This window comes from Acipenser ruthenus, chromosome 2 (genome assembly GCF_902713425.1).
Source record: "Acipenser ruthenus chromosome 2, fAciRut3.2 maternal haplotype, whole genome shotgun sequence".
NCBI classification, from domain to species: Eukaryota; Metazoa; Chordata; class Actinopteri; order Acipenseriformes; family Acipenseridae; genus Acipenser; species Acipenser ruthenus.
The window spans coordinates 3028799-3050298 of record NC_081190.1 but is presented as its reverse complement, the minus strand read 5'-3'; the positions used below and the strand labels follow the sequence as shown (position 1 = coordinate 3050298).

At 41.3% G+C, this 21500-nt stretch overlaps 1 protein-coding gene across 5 annotated transcripts in view; it reads left to right on the top strand.

The window, feature by feature from the left end:
• LOC117974004 (protein unc-13 homolog B-like) overlaps window positions 1-21500 on the top strand; it is a 209773-nt gene that overhangs the window by 146306 nt on the left and 41967 nt on the right. For 3 of the 5 annotated variants that reach the window (XM_058986353.1, XM_058986356.1, XM_058986360.1), the window contains exons 12-18: window positions 9470-9516; window positions 11064-11142; window positions 13297-13371; window positions 15060-15279; window positions 17443-17670; window positions 18873-19014; window positions 20545-20714. In XM_058986353.1, the coding sequence (XP_058842336.1) occupies window positions 9470-9516; window positions 11064-11142; window positions 13297-13371; window positions 15060-15279; window positions 17443-17670; window positions 18873-19014; window positions 20545-20714 (961 nt within the window). Of the gene's footprint in view, window positions 1-2352; window positions 4926-7514; window positions 7538-9469; window positions 9517-11063; window positions 11143-13296; window positions 13372-15059; window positions 15280-17442; window positions 17671-18872; window positions 19015-20544; window positions 20715-21500 lie in introns of all 5 variants that reach the window. The other 2 variants (XM_058986346.1, XM_058986350.1) reach the window with 1 other exon arrangement.

The window sequence follows — 21500 nt, the reverse complement described above, 5'->3', positions numbered from 1 at the left end:
TAGTGGCTGATCACTTTTAACTTCCTCCTCTCTCAAAAATAGTGCCAAGTTTTTTTGTGTGTAGTTAGGGCATTCTTCCATTTGTTTTAGAAATGAACGAGTATTCGAAACTTGATCAAAGCATTCGAGTAGTAATTTTATTTAGAATACTCGAATATTCAGACTCACCCCTACTTAAAACTAACAAATGATATATCGATAGTTAAAAATGCAAATAATCCCAAAGTATTGCTAGTTTTCAAAAAGAACAAAAACAAAACATAGTTGCAGAAAAAGTGTTCAAGAAACAAATGTTTGGCCACCGCTGCTGTGTTAATGTTATAGTGTTTCATCTTTCATACAAGTCCTTTAGTCCTACATCACTGAAATCCCTGTAATATGTGATATAATAAAAGTTCATTCTTTTTAAACATGCCTTACGATAATTGCTGGAGTATTGTATTATCAGCTACAGAGTTCTTCTCTTAGTGTGTGGAAGGTAATCGGACACAGGGTTTCCATGAGGTATGCAGCGTCTTCACAGCTGGACATGCAGCAGGGTCAAGGTACAAAGTGTCAATGCAGGACATACTCGGGCCTCCCTGGCATAACTGGCCACAGGAAGCAAGGTACTTTATCTATCACCTGTAATGTTGTGTAAAACAGTTATTCACTCCTTCAATGCTGAATGAACTGGTCTTGAATTAAACCACGGAGACACAATAGCTCTTTACCTGCACTCTCTCATGCTAGATGTTGACACTGGTTCAGTGTGCTGGAAACCAAGCACCAGGTTTGAGTGTCCCCTTGAGGGGCTGCATGCATGTGAAAGAGGCTTTACTCAAAATAGACACCGCGTTCCCCTGAGCCAGCCATCTGGATCTGTGCAGACAGTCTCACAGGAGGTACTAATGGAGGTAGTGCTGGAGTCCTGTACATGCCCTAGTGAGCACGAAGAGCATGCTAATTGACAGATGTATACCAGTACTCTGGATGTATATATGTTTGTGTATATAAAAAATGTGCTGTTGGCAAATATTTATATTTACAGACCCTCGTAATCAAGTTGAATCCTGAAGACAGTGGGATCTCATCTAATTGCTTGCCATGTGCTACAGATACTGTGCAGTGGGCCTTGATGTTGACACACTGCAACATTGCAAGCAGTTGATGATCCTCTTTGATAAATAGATTACTGGTTGCCTTGTGAATTGTTCTGCAATTTATATAATGATGCCAAATTAAGTTGTCATGTGCTTTTTGACAGCTTAATTCTAGGGGTGTCTTTTAAATAGGGAGTAGACTGTTTGGAAATGTAAATCTTGTTTAATGAAATGTTTTTCGGGGTATTCAGGTAAAACCTAACGATTCCTACCCACACTGTAAGGATTACCAGACAACAGAAAGTTTTTTAGGAATCATTACTGCGACATTTCTTTGGAAATCTCAGTTTGTCACGTGCCAGTTTACCTTGGAAAAAGTATACAACCTCTTGTTTGTGCTTCAGATTCATCATAGGTACTAATGGCCTCTGGAATTATACCTTCTAGGTAAACTATAACTTCAGGATTCAGTAGCACAGGTTTTCTATTGAACTCTTAGTGCTTTTTATCATTTCACAAGTGGATATTCAGTGGAGGAATTCAGTGGTCGTGTAGGTCTTTGTGGTCATTCTCTTGCTGTAACAATGCTTTATCACTGGTATTGACTGCCACGCAGTAATAGGTCATCAGTATAGGGTAGTGCCAAGGGAGTTCAAGTAACTTCAAGACAGGCTGTAGGTATAAACTGAGCACATTTACTTTAGTAGTCCAATTCTTCAGACCAGACGCTTTTGGCTAAAAGAGCTATACCGATCAGAGACATAAAAAATATATCAGTAACCAAAATAAAACAAGGCTGCAACCTGTAACTGAATAGTTTTTGTGCTCGTTAAACTTTGCTTGCACTAAAACACAACTGATTGTTGTTGCAGTTTTTTCAAACCCCAAATCAAAAAACACCTCTAAAGCAAGAGAGATATTGCAGAGTGACCCACCCGTGATACACCCTGCATCGTCGACTTCCCCAGGTCCTTTCCATAATGTTTCTTTCCAGAGGTTTCCATAAGGCTTTCCATACAAATTATCTTATTGAATTGTCACTACTGATTCTTAGTGTCTTTTGATGGGGGAAAGAAGAAAAAAATGATCCAATACAAAACCCATATGAAATCACAGAACCAAAAAATCAAAACCAGCTAGAAAGTCTCTTGAGTTATGTATTGCTAAAGCATTAACCACTGATAATGAACCTGTTTTAAGTTGATGTATTTGTCCTTAATTTCCTTAACTGGTCTTGGATTGTTTGTCAATTTTTTTTTTTTCCTACCAGCCTCAGAGTGCACTGTGTAGCACTTACTGGGTGGAGAAACACTGCCCTGTGACTAAAGCTGAAATGGCAAACCTTGCAAATCTAGGCACAAGACCAAAGGCTTGGTTAGCCACCTGAGCGTAACAACAGAAAGGGACCCGCTACAGTCATGTTCTCGAGAAGCACATTCAAAAGCCCAGATGCGGCTGACATTACCCCACACAAAAGGTCCAAGAAGAAGACGTCCTTGGGCAAAAAGAGGTCTCCACGTCCGAAAGTTACTTTGGCTCTGAGGAACAAACTCCAGAAGTTCCTCCAAGGGTCTGGGGAGCCGTCAGACCAGGATTACAGCCTCTCGTCTGTGGAGATCGAAACAGACATGTTTGTCTGCGGCATCAAGAGGGACTCTTCCAGCACCGATGTTTCAGTCCTCCGGCTGCCCAATGGCCAAGGCTATGCTTTAAACCCAAGTGTTGCATGCGTGGGGGAGGTGGAACTGAATCAAGAAGGTAACATCAAAATCCCTTGCACCGTGCAAGCCAATGGTCCAAAACTGGAGCCAGTTACAACTGAAGCAATTCAATCTGATTGTCTTACGGAAGAAGGGCTTAGGGATAGCATTTCAGGAGATGGTATGAGCCCCACCAGCGATGCCGAGACACTTGTCTTTCCACAGCAATCGATTTTGAAAGGGGGGGAGGAGGAAGAGGAGGAGGAGGAAGAGACAAGCGACATCATTGAGCACATCCTGAAAGAGCTCAGGGGGATTAATCGGATCCAAGCGGAACTCTCGGACCTCCGGCAGTATCTGACGTCTGTCCGGGGTTCAGTAGAGGAGGTCTCCTGCTGTGTGGACTCTGTCCTGAGCGAAATTGAGGGCTTACGGTCGGGGACTGGACCCGCTCTCACCCCAAGACCCAACGACAACAGTGGCTGCACAAGAGAGAAAGCAGAAGCAGCGCCAGAAGAGCTGATATGCAGCCTTTTGTCAGAGTATCACTGCTGGGACAAGGAGGGCCAGGCTGTAGAAAGGGGAAATAACCACCCTTTAAGACTTGAACCTACCTGCCAAGCAGGTGCCCTCCCCGATACTATGACGCATGAGGCAGATGAGTGCCAGGACAATTCTGACCACAGCTCAGACTTGCCCCCCGCTTCAGCATGCCGGCTTTACGGCTCTCTAGCGCGGCAGGACGGGCAGGACTATCCAAGCACAAGCTCTCTGTCTTCAGGCCGGAGCTTCAAGTCAGATGAATTTGATTTGGAAGAATGCAACATTTTTAATTCCAACCAGGATGCCGGCCACGAATCGGAGACCAACCGCTGGGCTGACCTGGGCTTCAGGCACAGTAGGAGCTTTCATGGTGAAGCTGGATGGAGTGAGGAGGTAGGCTACTTTTGCCAGAATGACTTAGAAGCCAAAGAACACCTTAGTGAGCCATACAAATGCTGGGATGGCAGGGGGGGAACTAGCAGCACCCCAGCTCAGTCTTCAGGGAGTAGCTCTGAGCACTTGTCCTTATTGTTTGGCCATCAGTACCCCTCTCATTCTCGCTCTCTTTCCCCAAGCTTGTCCGGTGATTGGAGAGCTTGTGGGCATGATCCAGACATGCCCAGTGGACAAGCAGGGAACTCCAACCTTGGCAATGAATGTACAATGGAAGGCCCATTCTCCATGGGTGTTGATTATCACCTCGCAGAGGGTTACAAAGGTGACATGGAAAGTGTGCCCTCTGTTAGCCTTAGCCACAATTCGAACACTGACTGCGCTGACTATTATCAAGAAGGCCACTCGTCAGACTATTCTGCTGGACCGGGGATATTGGAAGATGGAAGAGCAGGGAATGTAGAAGATTGGCCCACAGGACTTGAGGAGATCTCTTACCTCCTGAACCATGCAGGTCGCTGTCAGCGGACTGAGGGAGTTCTCCCGCTCCCCAGTCTGGAACCTGAGAGCACTGAGCTCCTCAACATGGGATTCAATGTGAAGAGGATTGGGAAAGCTGTCCAAAACTTTAAGGCAGCTTTAACAGGGGCTTTTAAAAAACGAGAGGGAACCAGCCTTTCCCACCTGAATGAACACAATGGAGATGGTGCTTTCCTCATTAGTCCAGACAATTGCCTAGTTGAGAAACCTTGGATGGGAAATGGCCACCAGAATGAGGCCATCTCAACTTCCTTCCTTGAGGTGCCTCAAGAGGAACCGTATAACAACACCTCTTCCCCGGACACTGATCTCCCTAAGCTTGAGACTCAAGAGAACCTGCTTTCCATCAACACACCTTCAGACCTCCACGATTCACCCCAAACCCCCCTCTCCCACTGCACCACTGCCGAATCCTGTTCTGAACAGACCGTCCAGGAGTATCCCGCGGCTGTGGAATTACCCCAGGAGGAGGAGTCCTCAAATTCAGAATGTGCCCGCAAGCTCAGTACCGAGAAGGTGGAATACTTGCGCCAGGACACTGTCTACCTGAACAAGTGCCTCAACAACTTCCAGAGCGTCCTGAAGGAGAAGAGACAGATCCACAGGAAGATGCTGAGGGATATAGCAGGATACACGTATACCTGCTCCGAGGAAGAGTTCAATGCAGGTATTGTTCTTGCTGCATGCACATCCCATACATTGCATGGCTGTCTAGTAAGTGAATTATAGGGATGGGATGTTTACCAGGATTTAAGTCAATACAGGGAATATTACCCCCTCTTTATCCAGTAGTAACTAGTGCTACTGCTCTATACAGAAGGTTTGGGCATTATAAAGTAATTTTCAAGTTCTACAGGGTGGAGGCTAGTATAGCACTGTATACAGTATCATCTGTCTTTTTTGTGCCATAAACACTGCCCTGTATGTGGACTCTTGCAAAGGGCCGGTTATGATATGGTGTTAATTCATACAGTACCTGCCCAATGGCATCAGATTCTTTTTTGTTTTATGAATGGCAAATAAAACTGTTAATGCTGCTATCTGATTGTTGCCAGTTTTATAATATTAAGGCCAGACCTAAAAAAAAAAAAAAAAAAGCTGATTCAGACAGGTTATGAAAGTTACTGCGACATTTAGGTTAGTTTTATGAACTGGTAACTGGTACAAAGTTCCCCAAACAGTTTGCCGTGACTTTCTTTTTGGGAGAAACAGTTTGCAATGTTTTGAAGTGCAACAACAAACTGTAGTGCACTGTACAATGCTGTGCTGTTCACTAGTAGATGCTGTCAGTGACCGTGGCTTGGGGTGATGCACTATGACACTGGTGTTCTTTTTGTTGCCTCCTTCAGGGGTGTCGAACAGCCTTTTCTTCAGATCAGTGAGTTTGTGAGAGCAGTGAGCCAACAGATACGTTTTATAATGCACTTACTCTGCTGCAAGTTTCATGTTTTCATCATTGAAATTGAAAAATAAACTGTGATGATGTATTGAGTTGTGCCTCCTGCCATGAAAAAGCAATGATGCCCATTAACTTACTGGCATTAAAATACATCTCCTTTGCTAATGCAACCAGAGCAAAGAATACAGAGAACATGCTGACATTTCACATTTTGAAATTTGAAAAATAAGTATATAATCAAATTAGATTTCTTTCCATTTAGCTTTTGCAATAATTCCAAAATGAAACTGGGTACAGAGGAGTCAATTACATTTTATGAACAAGCTAAATGCAGTCCTATTGCCATACAGCCACATAACTTAATTGCCTGCGGAAAGTTCACATTTTAACAATGGCTTTCTTGTACTGCAGTAAAGATAAAAGAAAAGCTGTACTGCATTATATTGATTGGACCTTTTTATGAATTCGGATGAAGGCACATCAAGGTAATTGAGTTTATTAAAAAAAAAAATAATGGGTTTAGCTTTTTACATAACAAGACATGAATTGCCATATACAGTACTCCCTCGATATAACGCCCTTCATTATAACAAACCTTCGGCTATAACGAACCTGGACCCCAAATAAAAAAAAAAACAAAACAAGATAATATAAGCACACAGTGTCAACATCCCGGTCTGTACGCACAGGATGCCACCTCCGCAGTGAAGTCAACTCTTTTTGTCTTAATAAAAAGCGTGCGCAGTGTAACTGTGCCTCTGAAATGAAAAGCCTTTCATGATGCAACAAAGCTGGAAACTGTGTTGATCGTTTGAAAAACGGAGTAACGCAGGCATGTCTCTGTCGTGAATATAGGTTGATAAAAAGCACTCTGTTTTTTGGCTTGTTCTGCAACCATGCGGCAAAACAAAACTGATTAAAGAAAAAACAACAACAAAACTGATTTGGAATAAAAGCCCAGTTTGGGATTCTTGCATGTTGGATTAAGATTTGATGCACTTTGAAACATTTCATGTCAGATTGGTTTTGAATAAAAGTTCAGCTTCAATTCGGGATTTTTGCTTTTTATACTGTGTTTTAATTATTTAACGAACAGGATAAAGCAAAGGCAGAATCCTGCATACATGAGATGAACGGGTACATGTAATTCTACTTTTATTCTCAATCTCATCTCATTAACTTACTCCAACAGTGTATCATTCATTTTGATTGTCCTTTCGCTGTAACAAACCCCTCGATATAATGAACAAAAGGCTTGAACCCCAACAGGTTTGTTATAGCGAGAGTGTGCTGTAATTGCTTTGTAATTACTGAATTACCAGTGGCAAATGTTTGTTCACAGTAACTAATTACTTTCAAATGGCCAGAACATGTCGTTACCTGATGTAAGTACATGGTAACCACATGACAATCTCCATGCTTGAGTTACTGTTATTACACTGTTATTACACAATTATGTATGCTGCCCCATAACCTAAAGTGCTACCTAAAATGCTTTAGACCTGTAGTTTGGGTACAGCTGAAGATGGCATTGGGGTGTGGTTATACATAGCTATAAAATAAATACATAACAAAAGCGGTTCCGCATTAATGAATACGGCGTTATATGAAGAAATCTCAATGTGCTGAAGCACAAGACAAAAACAGAATGACTGCCAGTCCGCTAAAGCCATTTACCAGAAAACAAAGGAGCAAAACCCCTGCTGAGATGCAGCATGTCAATTATTGGGGTGTGCCACCCCCAGCAGCAGGAGCAGCAGCATCTCTGCTGAACTGTAGGATCGTGCAGTTTAGCGCATCTGGTCACTTCTTTCCTTCATGTCTTCGTTTCTTTGTTAATATGTTTTTCTCTTTCAGAAGGCAGTAGAGAAGATGATCAGGTCACAACCAAGTCTTCTTTTCTAAAGTGTCTCTCCGAGTATTGTTGCTTGAAGCCTGGCTTGTGTGTCTGATTGTGTATGTGCTTCCATTGCCTGCTTTTAATCCAGCTGTGAAGCCTGTTCACTCTTAAACACTTCATTTAAAATAAATAAAAACTAAAGTGTCTTTTTCATCAAACCTTTTTTAGTTCAGGAAAAAAAACAAGATGGGGAAACTAAAACATTTACTAAATTAAAAAGGTCCGCTGTCTTGTATGTTATGTTGTCCGATGCCGCCTCCTCCTCCTCTTGCATCTGGTTTTAAAGCATGTGTGTCGGTATCATTTTCTGTTATTCTTTGTGAAAACTGAAGGACGGAGGACAACGGAACCATAAGAAGTATGCTTCTATTGTTTTAACACTTTGTATTTATATCACATAGTTAACCAACAAGATGTAAATGTGCTCTTAAAAGTTGCAATACTGCCACTAATATTACTACTTAGACATTGAAGTCTATTCAACTGACATGAGCGATTTACAGACAGAAATACACTAAAGCGATGCACGTGCACTATTAGAACCTTGATCCACCGTCCAGAACTGTGATACACAAAGGGACCTACTGAGACATGTGTAGAAAGAGCAATTCAGAGTTACAGTACTTTTAATGCACTACCTGCTTCGTGTAGTTTTGTTTTGCTTGTGTTTTGTGTGTCCAGTATCACCTAGATGTGGTTGTTTTGTAAGTCTTTATCTGCTTCTTGCTTTGGTCAATAGGATCCAGGGCTAAGGGTGTCTATGTGAAAGTGGAAGATGCAAAGGGAGAATCGTATAGTACTATATTCATTGAAAGCACTGGAGCGAGGGTGGTATGCTGCTGTTGATGGGTGGAGGGTGTCTCTCAGTGCAGCGCAGAGAGATGGCAGTAATGATATGCAGTTTGGGCTGTATGTGCCCTGTCTGGGTCACCCAAGGGGCTGTTCCAACAAAAGAGCCTGTCGTGAGGGAAAGGGCAGAGCGCCCCAGTCTTCATACATGTGTCAGCCATGTCTTCACGAGTGACGCTCGTCTGGCGTGCCATTTCCCTTCCGCGCATCAACCTTTGTTTGAAACAAAGTGCCAGGAAAGGATACTGCTGTCCTCCTTTATCTTTTCAAGTCAGATTGCTTTTTACCGGGTGCCCTTTTATGTTCATTTTTAATTATAACAATAGTAATTTTCTATTCTGAATACCTTATTGGGTATTTTCTTGCTGTAGCTTTCCTGCTTTAGCTGAATGTTGAAATGTGACTAATAGAGTACAGTCGTTTTGGGGTGGGGGTTAGGTTTTTAATTCTATTCTTTTTTTTGCCAGGGTTAAAGTTTTTATGGATGTTTTATTTTAATGTTTGTGGCTTTTATGTTTTCTTTATGCTGTGGTTTATAGCGTACGCCAATTGTCATATCTCCTGTATTCTAAATATTGTCTGAATGCTCTAGTCCTCTGAAAAGCACAGAGTAATTGATTAACGTAGATGCTGGCGCCTCAGTTGAATTCTCAGTGGAATCTCAACAGAACAAACGGCTGGACTTTCCAAAAGCAGATTCACATAAGTGCTGCAGTGCTGCTTCTTGTTAATGTGTAGTCCTTTACTGTAAACTGAGTCGACTCTTTCACAGTCTGGGTTGAAATGCCAGATGTCTGTTCATTTGTTTGTTTTTTGTTTTTTGATGACTGTCACCATGGTATCCCAGAGGCCTGTGTTGTATTTGGAAACAGGAGTTAGCAGCTGCATGTGTTACATTATGTCTATCTTTTGTTTTTTCTTTCCTTTGGTGTTTTAAAAAAAAATATATATATTTAAAGTTCTGTATGATATATTTTTTACACAATACTCATATGTCATACTTTTTAAATGCTATTGTTACATTTTAGCCTTACTTGTTGTTCATCCATTTTAAAATCTGCAGGGTCGAGATGATGGGGATCCTTCAAATCCTTCCTGGAGTAAAGGAGGGTGAGTTCTGAACTTCCTCCTCTTCTTCTTCCTCTTCTCCTTCTTTTCTGTATCCTTGTTCTTCTTTTCCTCATTCTCATTGTTGATATAACTGGAGAAAATACCCCATTAAGCTGCAGGCACATTGTCAGTTTTCTATTTTATTTTTATTTTTCATTTCAAGCCATTTGGATTTATTAGGTTTTATTCAGCAGCATTTTAGATTGCAGGTAGAGGTACACAAGTAATTCTATATGAGACGCACGTAATAACTGTGTAGGATTCCTGCTCTTACAAGGTACACTCTGTAGAATTACATGGAAATGGGCTTGTGAACAACATTGTGTTACCCAACATGAAGACCGTGCACATTACCATGCAAGTACTATCTGTTTTAATTGTTACTTTTTATCCAAATTGGACCATCGCTTCTACTCGCTACGTCTCAAACAGAGAATTGGCTTGGTATTCTGCATGCACAATCTTTGTATATGCCTTGGTCTACCTGTTTGTCAATGACAGCCATAACCTACTTTGTTTGTGAGGTATGGAGTGTGAAGGACAGACGGACAGACGCAAAGCATCATTTTAGTATTCTGTGCCCTGCTTTGCCGGCTGCAGAGGACAAGACTCTCGGGGTTTTGAGAAAGCAGCCTCAACAGCAACATTACTAACTCTCATTACTTATTTTACATATCACTAGCCTAAAGCACCACCTGCCTGAGTCAGATTCTGGTGTTGTGGAAGAAAACAGATGATACTTCTCTATTCACTATTCGGGTGTTTGTGGAGTATGACCTTCGATTTATGGAAGTTTTTGTAGAAGAAGCAAAGTGAACCACATTGAGTTTGTTTCCAGGTTTTTGACGTTTAGTAGCCGTGTTCCTAAGAGCAATATTATATAGCAGTACTTTTTATAAGCAGCCGCACTGTGAAAGAGGGGAACACAATGATAACAGTATAAAACTGTAAAATTCAGCCTTATAAAAGTTTACTGTGATAAATTTGTGCAGTATGTTTTCAGTTTTCCCATGGTTATTAGCATTTCTCATAGTTGACCATGGCTTGACCTAGGTTTACATTGTTTACCATGCTGTCACTGTGCTTTATTACACTTTTTTTTGTAATATTGTATAAGGGTCTGCCCTCCTGTTCTCCCCCTCTCCCTGCTTCTTTATTACACTCTTGCATTATTTTTTTTGTAATATTGTATAAGGGTCTGCCCTCCTGTTCTCCCCCTCTCCCTGCTTCTTTATTACACTGTTCCATTTTTTTTGTAATATTGTATAAGGGTCTTCCCTCCTGTTCTCCCCCTCTCCCTGCTTCTTTATTACACTCTTGTATTATTTTTTTTGTAATATTGTATAAGGGTCTTCCCTCCTGTTCTCCCCCTCTCACTGCTTCTTAATTACACTCTTCCATTTTTTTTGTAATATTGTATAAGGGTCTTCCCTCCTGTTCTCCTCCTCTCCCTGCTTCTTTATTACACTCTTGCATTTTTTTTTGTAATATTGTATAAGGGTCTTCCCTCCTGTTCTCCCCCTCTCACTGCTTCTTTTGCTTTGCAGGCAGGGCGGAGGCCTCTTTGGCATTGACAGCATGCCAGACCTGCGCAAGAAGAAGCCAATTCCACTTGTTAGCGATCTGGTGAGTCCTCCTGCTAGTCGTGGTTTTTACAATCCTTGAAACAGACTTCGAGGTCTAGTCCCCTTTCTAGCAAGAGGACGATCCTGCCTATAGCATCAGTAAAACATGACATGTTTGCAAGCAAGGAATGTTCATTGATTTTGCATTTAAATATCCTGCATAATCACGACAGAGTTTACATGCAGCATATGTGTACTTTATTTAACCGCAAACACGGGTTGCTGTAATAGGTCCACGTCTGCAACAGTTAATTTGCCACTGACGTTTCCTGTTTAGCGCTGTCTGGTAAGCAGGGTAGCCAGCTGATGCAGGGGTTCAGTCAGGATTCTGGGAGTAGTACCTGTTCTGAGATGCGACATGGTTCTTGCTGTATCCGGAATAATAGCCAGTCTGTAGGAACAATGATGTCACCTTTTGTTTGCCCTCTAAGGGAATGTGGTTCATGCAGCACATTTTCTTCAGCCAGGGAGAAAATTGAGATGATGAACTGAAAGTCATTAGCAAGCTTATTTTTTAAATTGCGGAATGGTTGATAGGGAAAACAACATGTTGTCATAGCAACAAAAAAATAAGTAGCAAACTGTTTTTTTAAATTCTACAGGACAGGTTCAATCGTGCATGTGTTTTAAAAAAACTAATTAAATAACTTAACAGCATTTCCCCCTGGTTCTAATCAAATCCCTTTAAATTATTAACTCTCTACAATTCTTTTGTACGCAATCCATCTTCTTGATCAGGCTATGGTAAGTGAAACTGTACACTTTACCCGTGTTCCCCCATTAAAGAAAAATAAAAAAAGTCCTATTTTTATTTTAAATATTTTTTTCCAATGGTTTTGTTAGTCCCCTCCTAACCTGACCTTTCCCCTGTAGTTCCATGTTTTGAGCTCTCCTATCATGAAGCATTTCCAGGCATGACAAATCCATCACTGATCAGCACACTTATAATTGGGCAGACATTATGACACAATCCCCGTTTTCCTCTCACAATATACCAGTACTGGTCTCTGAATGTAACAACACGATTCTTGCATTCACTGAAAGGTCATGCTTTTTTTAATTTATTTTTTTCTACATCCCTCTGGAAATCCAAAAGACATTTGAGATATACACTTGAAATCGAGCTGTATCTTAATGTCTTGAATACACTTCAGATTAAGTGGCTCATCCACAACCTAAATGTATGTCTTTGCCAAGATTGTGGCGTAAAAGCCATTGGGAGATCAAAGTCAAACTTTTTTTGTAGTAGTAATTAATTCCCATTCCATAGATCTTAATTACCCTGTGAATGGTATTGCATTCCAATTATTAATGAACTTTTAGTGCCTAATTGTATCCCTGCTCTGATGAGCATGGAGTAATAAAGACAGATTGCTAATTATCAAGGAGTCATAATTGTTTCACTAACTATTAATAAAGAACATGTAACAAAAAAGCCTATTTGGTGCTCTTAATTTGAAGTGTTGCAAAATATTCCATTTCTGCATGCATTTTTAAGTTAAGGCTTGTGTAAGAAGGTTTCAGATTCTTTTAGTGGACACAAGTCGCATATCATAATTAAATTGGGGGTTTCGTAAATAAGTTTGCAAAACGACAGCTGCAGTTCTATGGTAATATACAGCTATGTCACATGGTGGCGCTGTGTAAACGGTACCATCTAGAGTAAACGTAGTAAAAGTACAATCTCCAAAACGTGAACACTTTTAGCTTCAAAACTGAACAGCAAGGTAAGTGTTTCACAAACTATGTATTGTCTTGAGTGGATTACAGTGGTATATTTTGTGTTCTCGCTCTGGTGGCATTATAATTTATGATTAAGTCACCAGAATCCATGATGTAAATTACAGAAGAGAAGAGGTTTCCATTAAACAAACTGAAAAATACAGACTGTTAAACACCAACATAATTGCTGCCAGAGCCTCTATCCTTGCCTATCTAAGTATGACTTGCATATACTGTAGAGCAAAGACTTTTAGTTTTCTTTTTGTTTTCTTTTTCTTGTTCACCAGTAAGTAAACCTCTAGATCGTAAGAATTTCTAAACGGGTGACACGTCAAGGAATCTGGACCTAGTTGTTCATGTTTTCGAGGTGTATTTCTGTGGTCTCTATTGTACAGTTTGTAATGCCTGCGCTCTCTTGTTTTGCTGTATGCAGTCCCTGGTTCAGTCGAGGAAGGCGGGAATCACCTCGGCGCTTGCGACGCGGACGTCCCTTAAGGATGAGGAGCTGGTGAGCAGACTGGGGGGAGGGAGGGGGGCTTGATAATGTAATGTTTATCTGGGTTGATTAGTTCTCCTATTAATAATATTTAATTGACATGTTACAAAAATCGAGGATTTACTATGAACACACATACACGCGCAGACACAAGGAATGTTTAATCAATAGTAGTATTTTATTAAGTACACAAATAATAAACCAAAATCAGAAAAGTCAGAAAGTAAATCTCTTAGTCTCTAAGCACAAACACAATTCAAAACTCTCTCTGCACTCATGGTGGCTAGCAGGCAATTGAATCATGACACCGTCTGTCTCCTCTCACACAAGCACAGCTCGAGCAGGCTGTGACGTAGCTAGTAGCTTGCTCACACACACACTCCCACATACAAGCACAGCCTCAGACTGAAATGATGACTTAGAATATATCACATTAAGCTTATTAATAGTATATAGATTAATGAAATGGCAAGTTTACTTTAAATAAATTCTTCATACAACACTATGAGGTAGATTACTTATAGTTACTTCATCAAGTTTCACAAAGTTATTTCACATGCAAAGTGTGCAAGCTAAATAATTAACAGTTCAGTTCTATGTGAATGTGTTACAATTAATTTAGTTCCATGAAAGGAAAATGCAACTGGAATTATACTCAACGGTTCCTTGAAGCTTAGACTTTTGGTCTGCTGGCTTGGAAACTCAATCTGTTGAAGTGTCCAGTACAAAAACTCTCCTCTCCGCAACAAAGTCTTCAATCCTACATTGGATCAAACTCAGCAACAAAGCCTTCAATTCTCGATAGAATCAACAAACAGCTGCAACAAAGTCTCGGTATAGGATCCACAACAGCGCCCGTCCTCTCTGTCCTCTTCGTTGAATCTTTTAGCTTCGCAGGTAGCAGGGCACCGTTTCTTTTGGATACTGTGGTTTTAAGTGTCCAGCAGACCCAGACTGGTTTGTCTGATAACAGTCTCTGTAAGTTTTACAGCAGTCCTCCAGCCGGGCCTCAGTCTCGTTGCTTGTGGTCGTTGACTCGCTTGCAGCTTGCTTCCTCGTCTTGGGTCTGTTTTTAGGCAGAGTCCCGGAGTTGCAGCTTTGCTTAGCAGAGTGACAGCACCTTGTTTAGCATTCGATGTGGAGCGCAAAATGTTTAGTTTTGCTTGGATATTTATAGTCTTTTTCACTCTGCTGAGTAGCTACTTTCATGAGGTCATTTGTATATCTTGCCTCTTTAAACTCCCAGTCCTTTGATGTTTGAATGTTCTGTTCCACTGGGACATCAATAGTTTGTCTTCCTTGCGTCAAAACGATTGTTGTTGCACGTGTGAATTATCTGCACATAATTCAACATTCCGCTCAGCCTAATCCAGTCCAGGCGCCAGTCACCTAATCAGTAGGTCACATAGTTCAGTCTGTCTGCAAGACACAGCAGTTTGCCCTGTTTCTCAATGAATCCAGTGACATTTCTAATACACGTTCATGTATTATTATCATATTCAGGGAATATGTCCCACACATCACTGCCGTAAACCTCCTCTGAATACAATGCCCTTACCCTCTTGGTCCCTGGGTCAAGCCCAGCCAAAGTTTGTTGTAATTGAGACTCTTGTTGCAAAAGACAAATACACACAAGGTGTTGGCTGATAAACAGATTCTGTGCAGCATGTGGAACTCTCTCTTGTGTTGTTTCTGTGCAGAAGAACCATGTTTACAAGAAGACCCTGCAGGCCCTCATCTACCCCATCTCCTGCACGACGCCCCACAACTTCGAGGTGTGGACCGCCACCACGCCCACCTACTGCTACGAGTGCGAGGGGCTGCTGTGGGGCATCGCCAGGCAGGGCATGCGCTGCTCCGAGTGCGGGGTCAAGTGCCACGAGAAGTGCCAGGACCTGCTCAACGCAGACTGTCTGCAGCGTAAGTTAACGCTCTGTCTTTTCAACCTTTCGGCCTGATGGCTATTGAACCGAACACACTACTGGAGGTGGGAGAGGTGTCATCAGGGTTCTTTTGGGCTGGAAAACTGCTAGATAATTGAATCTTAAACATACAAAGACTAGAACACGGTCCTTGAAGAGTGACTTGATATGAGTATGACATCAACATTCTTTTAACTAGTGTGTTGTTTAGGTTGACTTCATTTCATGTGCTTCTGTTTTAGATTTTCTTTTTCTTTTCAGAAAACAAGTCAAACAACCGTTGCACACTCTGCAGTAGAGCAAGAGCTGAGTGAATCCAGCTCATTGTTTTAAAAGTCTTTAATTCCACTCTTATGCTGTTTTGGCACCTGTAGTAGGGAGAGGATATGCTGCTAATATACATTTGTACAGTTACCGTTGATACAATAAAATAGCTACAATTTTTGTAGTTAAATAAAGAAAACAAAAACATGTTTGTAAGTTATAGTGATGTCAGAATAGGTGAAGTTGTTCTTGAATTCTCGTTTAGTTTCCTGTGATATCAGAGGCAGTGTATTCTGGGTAGATGAGAAACATGGACATGCTGCAGCAGCTAGTAATACAGTGCATACAACACATCACAAACTAACTTGATTTTGTAGGAAATCTCTAAACTTCCAATGTGTTGTTACAATGCACAGGCCTAAAAAGTGGGCAGAGTGACATTACAGTTTGATTAGCAGAATTGGAATTAGAAGATTATACATTAAGTTTTAGAAGAGCAGTGCTCAGCACTGGTATTTAACATATTATGTATTTATTTATTTCTGCATCCATAATTTGTAGGCCCTTTAGGTAGAACAGTAAACAAACTATTAGGCCAAGTAGAAAAATGTTTCAGCTAATGCCTTCCATAGTGCTGAAGTTAAAAAGTAAAGCAGCAGGGTTCTGAAAAATATAGCGTTACACGTCCCCACGTGTTGCTACAACTGTTTAAATAACGTACTTTTAAGTTTCTTTTACGCAATTAAAACAAAAAAAAAACATAAGAAGTGCTCTGTTCCGTACCACATCATGGATCATTGCTGCTGTGTTACCTGTTCGACAATGTGGGCAGTAATCCTTACACACTATCAGTGCAGAGCCGACATTTTGAAAAGAGCTTTGAAACAGACTTTAAAGTTATAAGTGTAAAATAAAGTTGGCAGGATGTTAACACTGAAAATAAAAATGACAGGTACTTTCATTTAGACAGCTGTAGCAACACATGGGGACATGTAACGCTAGATTTTTCAGAACCCCGCTACTTACTCTTTAATTACACTGTAACGAACCAGTAATTACATAGATGGGTGTGTAGTTACAATGCAACTACACGTTTCATTTGCAAATTAAAATGTAAGGCATTAGCTAATGCATTTTTTTAAATGTATGCCTAAATACCAAAACATGCATTCCGAGCCAGTCCTGGAACTTCAGTTAGAACCAGTATCAAGTACATTTTGGGAATGTTTCTGTTATATGGAAACAATAAAAGACCAGCTATCCTTTGGTGAGGAGAGAGCCCCAGGTGCATGGCTGTGTTTAATCACTCAAAGTTTGTGCAATCAGACCCCTGTTTAATTTGTTGCCTCCCCCATAGCTGCAAAAACAACTCTTATTCGTGAACCTGCAGACTCAGATAAGACTTCATCATGCTGTGATGAAAAGTGTGATCAGTGCCGAGCAGATCTGCCTAGGGCCTGACTGCTGGAACCTTGTCATTTTAATGATACACCTGAACAAATGTAGTTCTGAAATCCAGGACTCCAGGAGCTGTAAGGAATCTAGTAGTTGTTACAGTCAAATTCTGGGTAGACTAATTTTTATATTTATTTATTTATTTATTTATTTATTTATTTATTTAGCGAGGCGGCTAATTGATCAGGGCAGTTATGTGACGGTCGGATATGCGACGTTCCACTGCAATAAGAGCGGCCAAATGGCAAGTATGCTATTGAAACAGTGGAAGCAACATGTGGAAGATGTGTAATGGTATATTTTTCGGAACCCGCTACTTACTTTTTAAGGGACAACCTGTATGTTAACAATGGATAAAAAAACGGATAAAAATAAAATGTCAAAAAATAGTCCCTGCTGGCATGGCTGAGGCTGTTTGTGACCGTGTACCGTGACCATGCAGGCGCAGCGGAGAAGAGCTCCAAGCACGGAGCGGAGGACCGCACGCAGAACATCATCATGGCCATGAAGGACCGCATGAAGATCCGTGAGCGCAACAAGCCAGAGATCTTCGACCTCATCAGAGACATCTTTGTCATCTCCAAGATGGCGCACGCACAGCAGATGAAGACCATCAAGCAGAGCGTGCTCGATGGCACCTCCAAGTGGTCAGCCAAGATCACCATCAACGGTGAGTGGAGAGGCGGGACAGGGGGACGGGGCGGGACGGGACGGGACGGGACGGGACGGGGAGGGTGCTGCCTGCAGTCTTGTGTTCCGTCCGTTTTATGCCACGAGTAAGGAATGGCCAGATAGCTTCCTAAGGTGTGCACTTGCGTGCTTATTAATTAGGTTTTCTTAATGTTGTTTGTGTTCTGTGTTATTTACTGTATAAAGGACTGTTGTTTGTTCCTCTGTGATGGTCTTCTGTGTTGTCAAATCTTTTTCAAACCGTACTTCAAAAGGCTATAACCACGCAGCAGGGAAGAAAAAAAACCACAGCACAGGATTAAAAGTAAACTGTAAAGTTTATAAAAGTTGAGAATGCGGATATATATATATATATATATATATATATATATATATATATATATATAATTTATTAAATACAACTATTGTACTTGCTTTGATTATGATGACTAAACTGTTACATAAAACTGGCATCGTAACATGAAACACTTCAACTCTTGTGTGATAGAAAAACAGCTATTGTTTGGGTTCCAAAGCATGTTTATTGTGTGGAATGTTAAGTAGAAAAAAGACGATTTACAAATGCATTAAAAACAGTAAGCAAACGCAATATGAATAGGTACAAAGATAAAGTGCATTTCGCAGTCTGACTAATACATACAGTAAAGAATGGGGTGATTTGAATGGGGTTTTGAATGCATGCAAAGGATTTAATGGGCTTCTAAAGTTTCTAAACGGTGGTGTTGAACTTTTGTTATCTGGAAGACTGTATGCAGAAGGAGCTTGATCTCAGAATGTTCCTTTACCAACTTCCCTTTGCATCTCTGAGACGGTAAGCCTTAGCCTGTAGTATAAATAGGATTCCAAGTCATTACTTTCATAACACAAGACCAGTACAGCAGTGTTCTTGATGTGTATGCAGCAGTGTACAGATTCTGATCTCCGACGGGGAGATGATGCTAAAAGCTCTATAACCACACATGCAGATGAGCCTGGCTCTTTTGTATAGTAGTTAAGATCCTTGCTTGCTGTGTCCCCGGTTGCCGGTTCTCTCCCAGCCTCCACTCTGTTACACAAGGGGGAGGGCTTGTGTGGTCTCTACAGCAGCTCTTCATGCAGGAGAGGGGACAGCAGGTGTGGAAGGAGCAGTTGGAGCCCTTCCTGAGCAGGCAGTACGAACAGTGTTTCTGTGTTTCTCTACAGTGGTGTGTGCACAGGGTCTGCAAGCCAAGGACAAGACGGGCTCCAGCGACCCCTACGTGACCGCGCAGGTGGGCAAGACCAAGAAGAGAACCAAGACCATCTACGGGAACCTCAACCCTGTCTGGGAGGAGAAGTTCCACTTGTGAGTGTCTCGTCTCTGCTCCTTCATCCCTTTGCACTCCACTTGCCACTTTAATAGTTGAATGAAGCTGCAGTGCAGTATATTGAAATGTCAGGAAATATACTCACAAGTACATGCAGGGCAACTGGAACATTTTCAAACACTCCTGCACATGAAGTCATGAAGGGAATGAGAACAGACAGAAATGTTCAAATTAACTGGGTAAATCTGGTCACCATGGGGTCTTATTGCTACAGTATATTAACAGCATAGACGATAACTACTGTACATGGAACATGAACATCTGAACACTAAGTATTCATTTGTTCTAATTTCAGCTCAGTAATGAATTAGTCTGTGTTCTCCCTGGAGCCAGGAGACATCATTTAGACAATCATTACCTTGAGCTGCATTTCATCAGCTCTCAAAAAGACTCTCTGCCGATGTATATTAATACACCGTTTGCCAAGGTTGGGTTGAGGCAGCTAGTTTACTGTAACAGCTGTAAATTAGGTAGGCGCATCATGGAAGACTGCTAATCCTCATGCAGATTGCATTACTTCATGTTCATTCAAAGAACAACAATAAAATGAAGATAAAGTAGCTCTTACATAAAGTGTTGAAGAAAATGAATAGACTTTTATTTGTCTTCTACGTTGGGATTAGTCTAGAAAGTCGCTCTTTCCCAACTCTTTGTGTATGTTAACTTTGTATACGTGCCCATCCCCTCACCACTGGGGAGCTGATAGTTATTACTAAGCAGGTTATTACCAGCCCTGCATCCCCACGGCCTCTCTGGTATCAGAATGCAGGAATGCACAGTGTGTAGTACTGTATTCATTCTGAACCAGGGATTTCTGATTAAATGTCTAAGTGCTGTCAGCATTTTATATAAAACAATTACAGCTAAATGTCAAAAACATTGAAAAGCCCCAACAAAGGATGACCGTGTCATCTGAACCCAGTAACAGTGTGCCAGAGAGGTCCTTCAGGGATTCAAACGAGTTCTTCTGCAGCCTTGGGAAACCTAGTGCTTGGAAAGGCAAAGTGAAATTGCATAGTTCTGGTGTCGTGCAATTGTCTGTACAGACATGGCATTCCATTAGTTGGACAACCCCCAGGAGGCTGAACTCATATCCTGCTTGAACTTCATGTTTAGAAATGATCACAGAATTATTCTAAAGGAAAGTTTCTGTAGGAACTCTGTTAAAGCTCAGCACTGGGTCTCAAATTATGATGCAACTTCTGATCTGTTTATGTGCATGTTTAATTGTAAATGTATTCAGTTAAAACGATGCCTTACACATGCAATGTTTGGAACAAACTTACTTTCTGTAACTGCTGCATGTGCTGTAGAGGTATCTATAAATCTATATATAGCTCTGTACACTAAAATGCACAGCATATAGGTATGTTGTACTTTAAGATTTATTTTGGGACAACTCAAAAGTTTATCCTGCCGTTAATTAGAAAATAAAAATACAAATGATTGAAGTGCCGTGGAGTTTCCCTGAACCCCTATGCTTGTCTCCCCTCCACTCCCGTCTGCAGTGAGTGCCACAACTCCTCTGACCGCATCAAGGTACGCGTGTGGGACGAGGACGATGACATCAAGTCCCGGGTGAAGCAGCGGCTGAAACGAGAGTCCGACGACTTCCTTGGGCAGACCATCATCGAGGTGCGGACCCTGAGCGGGGAGATGGACGTCTGGTACAACCTGGGTCAGTATCAAACCAGGTGTTACACACGGGGCTCATCTCCATGGCTGAGGGCTCCACACATTGTTGGTTTTCAGCTGTCAGACACCATTGATTTTTAATGTGATTTTTGACAGGTTGGATTCAGAGGTCTATTTATAGAAATAGAACCAACAAGCGATGCTTTTGTTTCAGCTTGTAAACTCAAAAACCTGTGTGAATCTTGCACTTTTCATTTACTTTCTCTAAATATAAAGGAGGAGACTGGGCTCATCCAATCAGGGTAACAACATACTGTATAAACAAATAAAGAAGGCAAACTGCACCCCTGCAAATCATCTCAATATGTAGTGTTGTACTGGTGCATTTCTGCTCTAGAACTCGTCTCCGCATTGTTTTGCAGATGAAAGCTGACAGAAGAGCTATGTTAGCACTGCCTAGAAGCACGCGGCTTATAATAATTATTTATTTATTTCTTAGCAGACGCCCTTATCCAGGGCAACTTACAAGATATCATATTATTTTTTTTACATACAATTACCCATTTATACAGTTGGGTTTTTACTGGAGCAATCTAGGCAAAGTACCTTGCTCAAGGGTACAGCAGCAGTGTCCCCACCAGGGATTGAACCCATGACCCTTCGGTCAAGAGTCCAGAGCCCTAACCACTACTCCACACTGCTGCCCTGGAGAGTGTAGCTTACAACAGTATGGTAATTAAAGACAGAGGAACAGATTGTTAAGTTAAATGGAAGGAAGAAGTACATTAGAAACAGCTGTACCAGCGACAGAATAAAATATGAGCGCCAT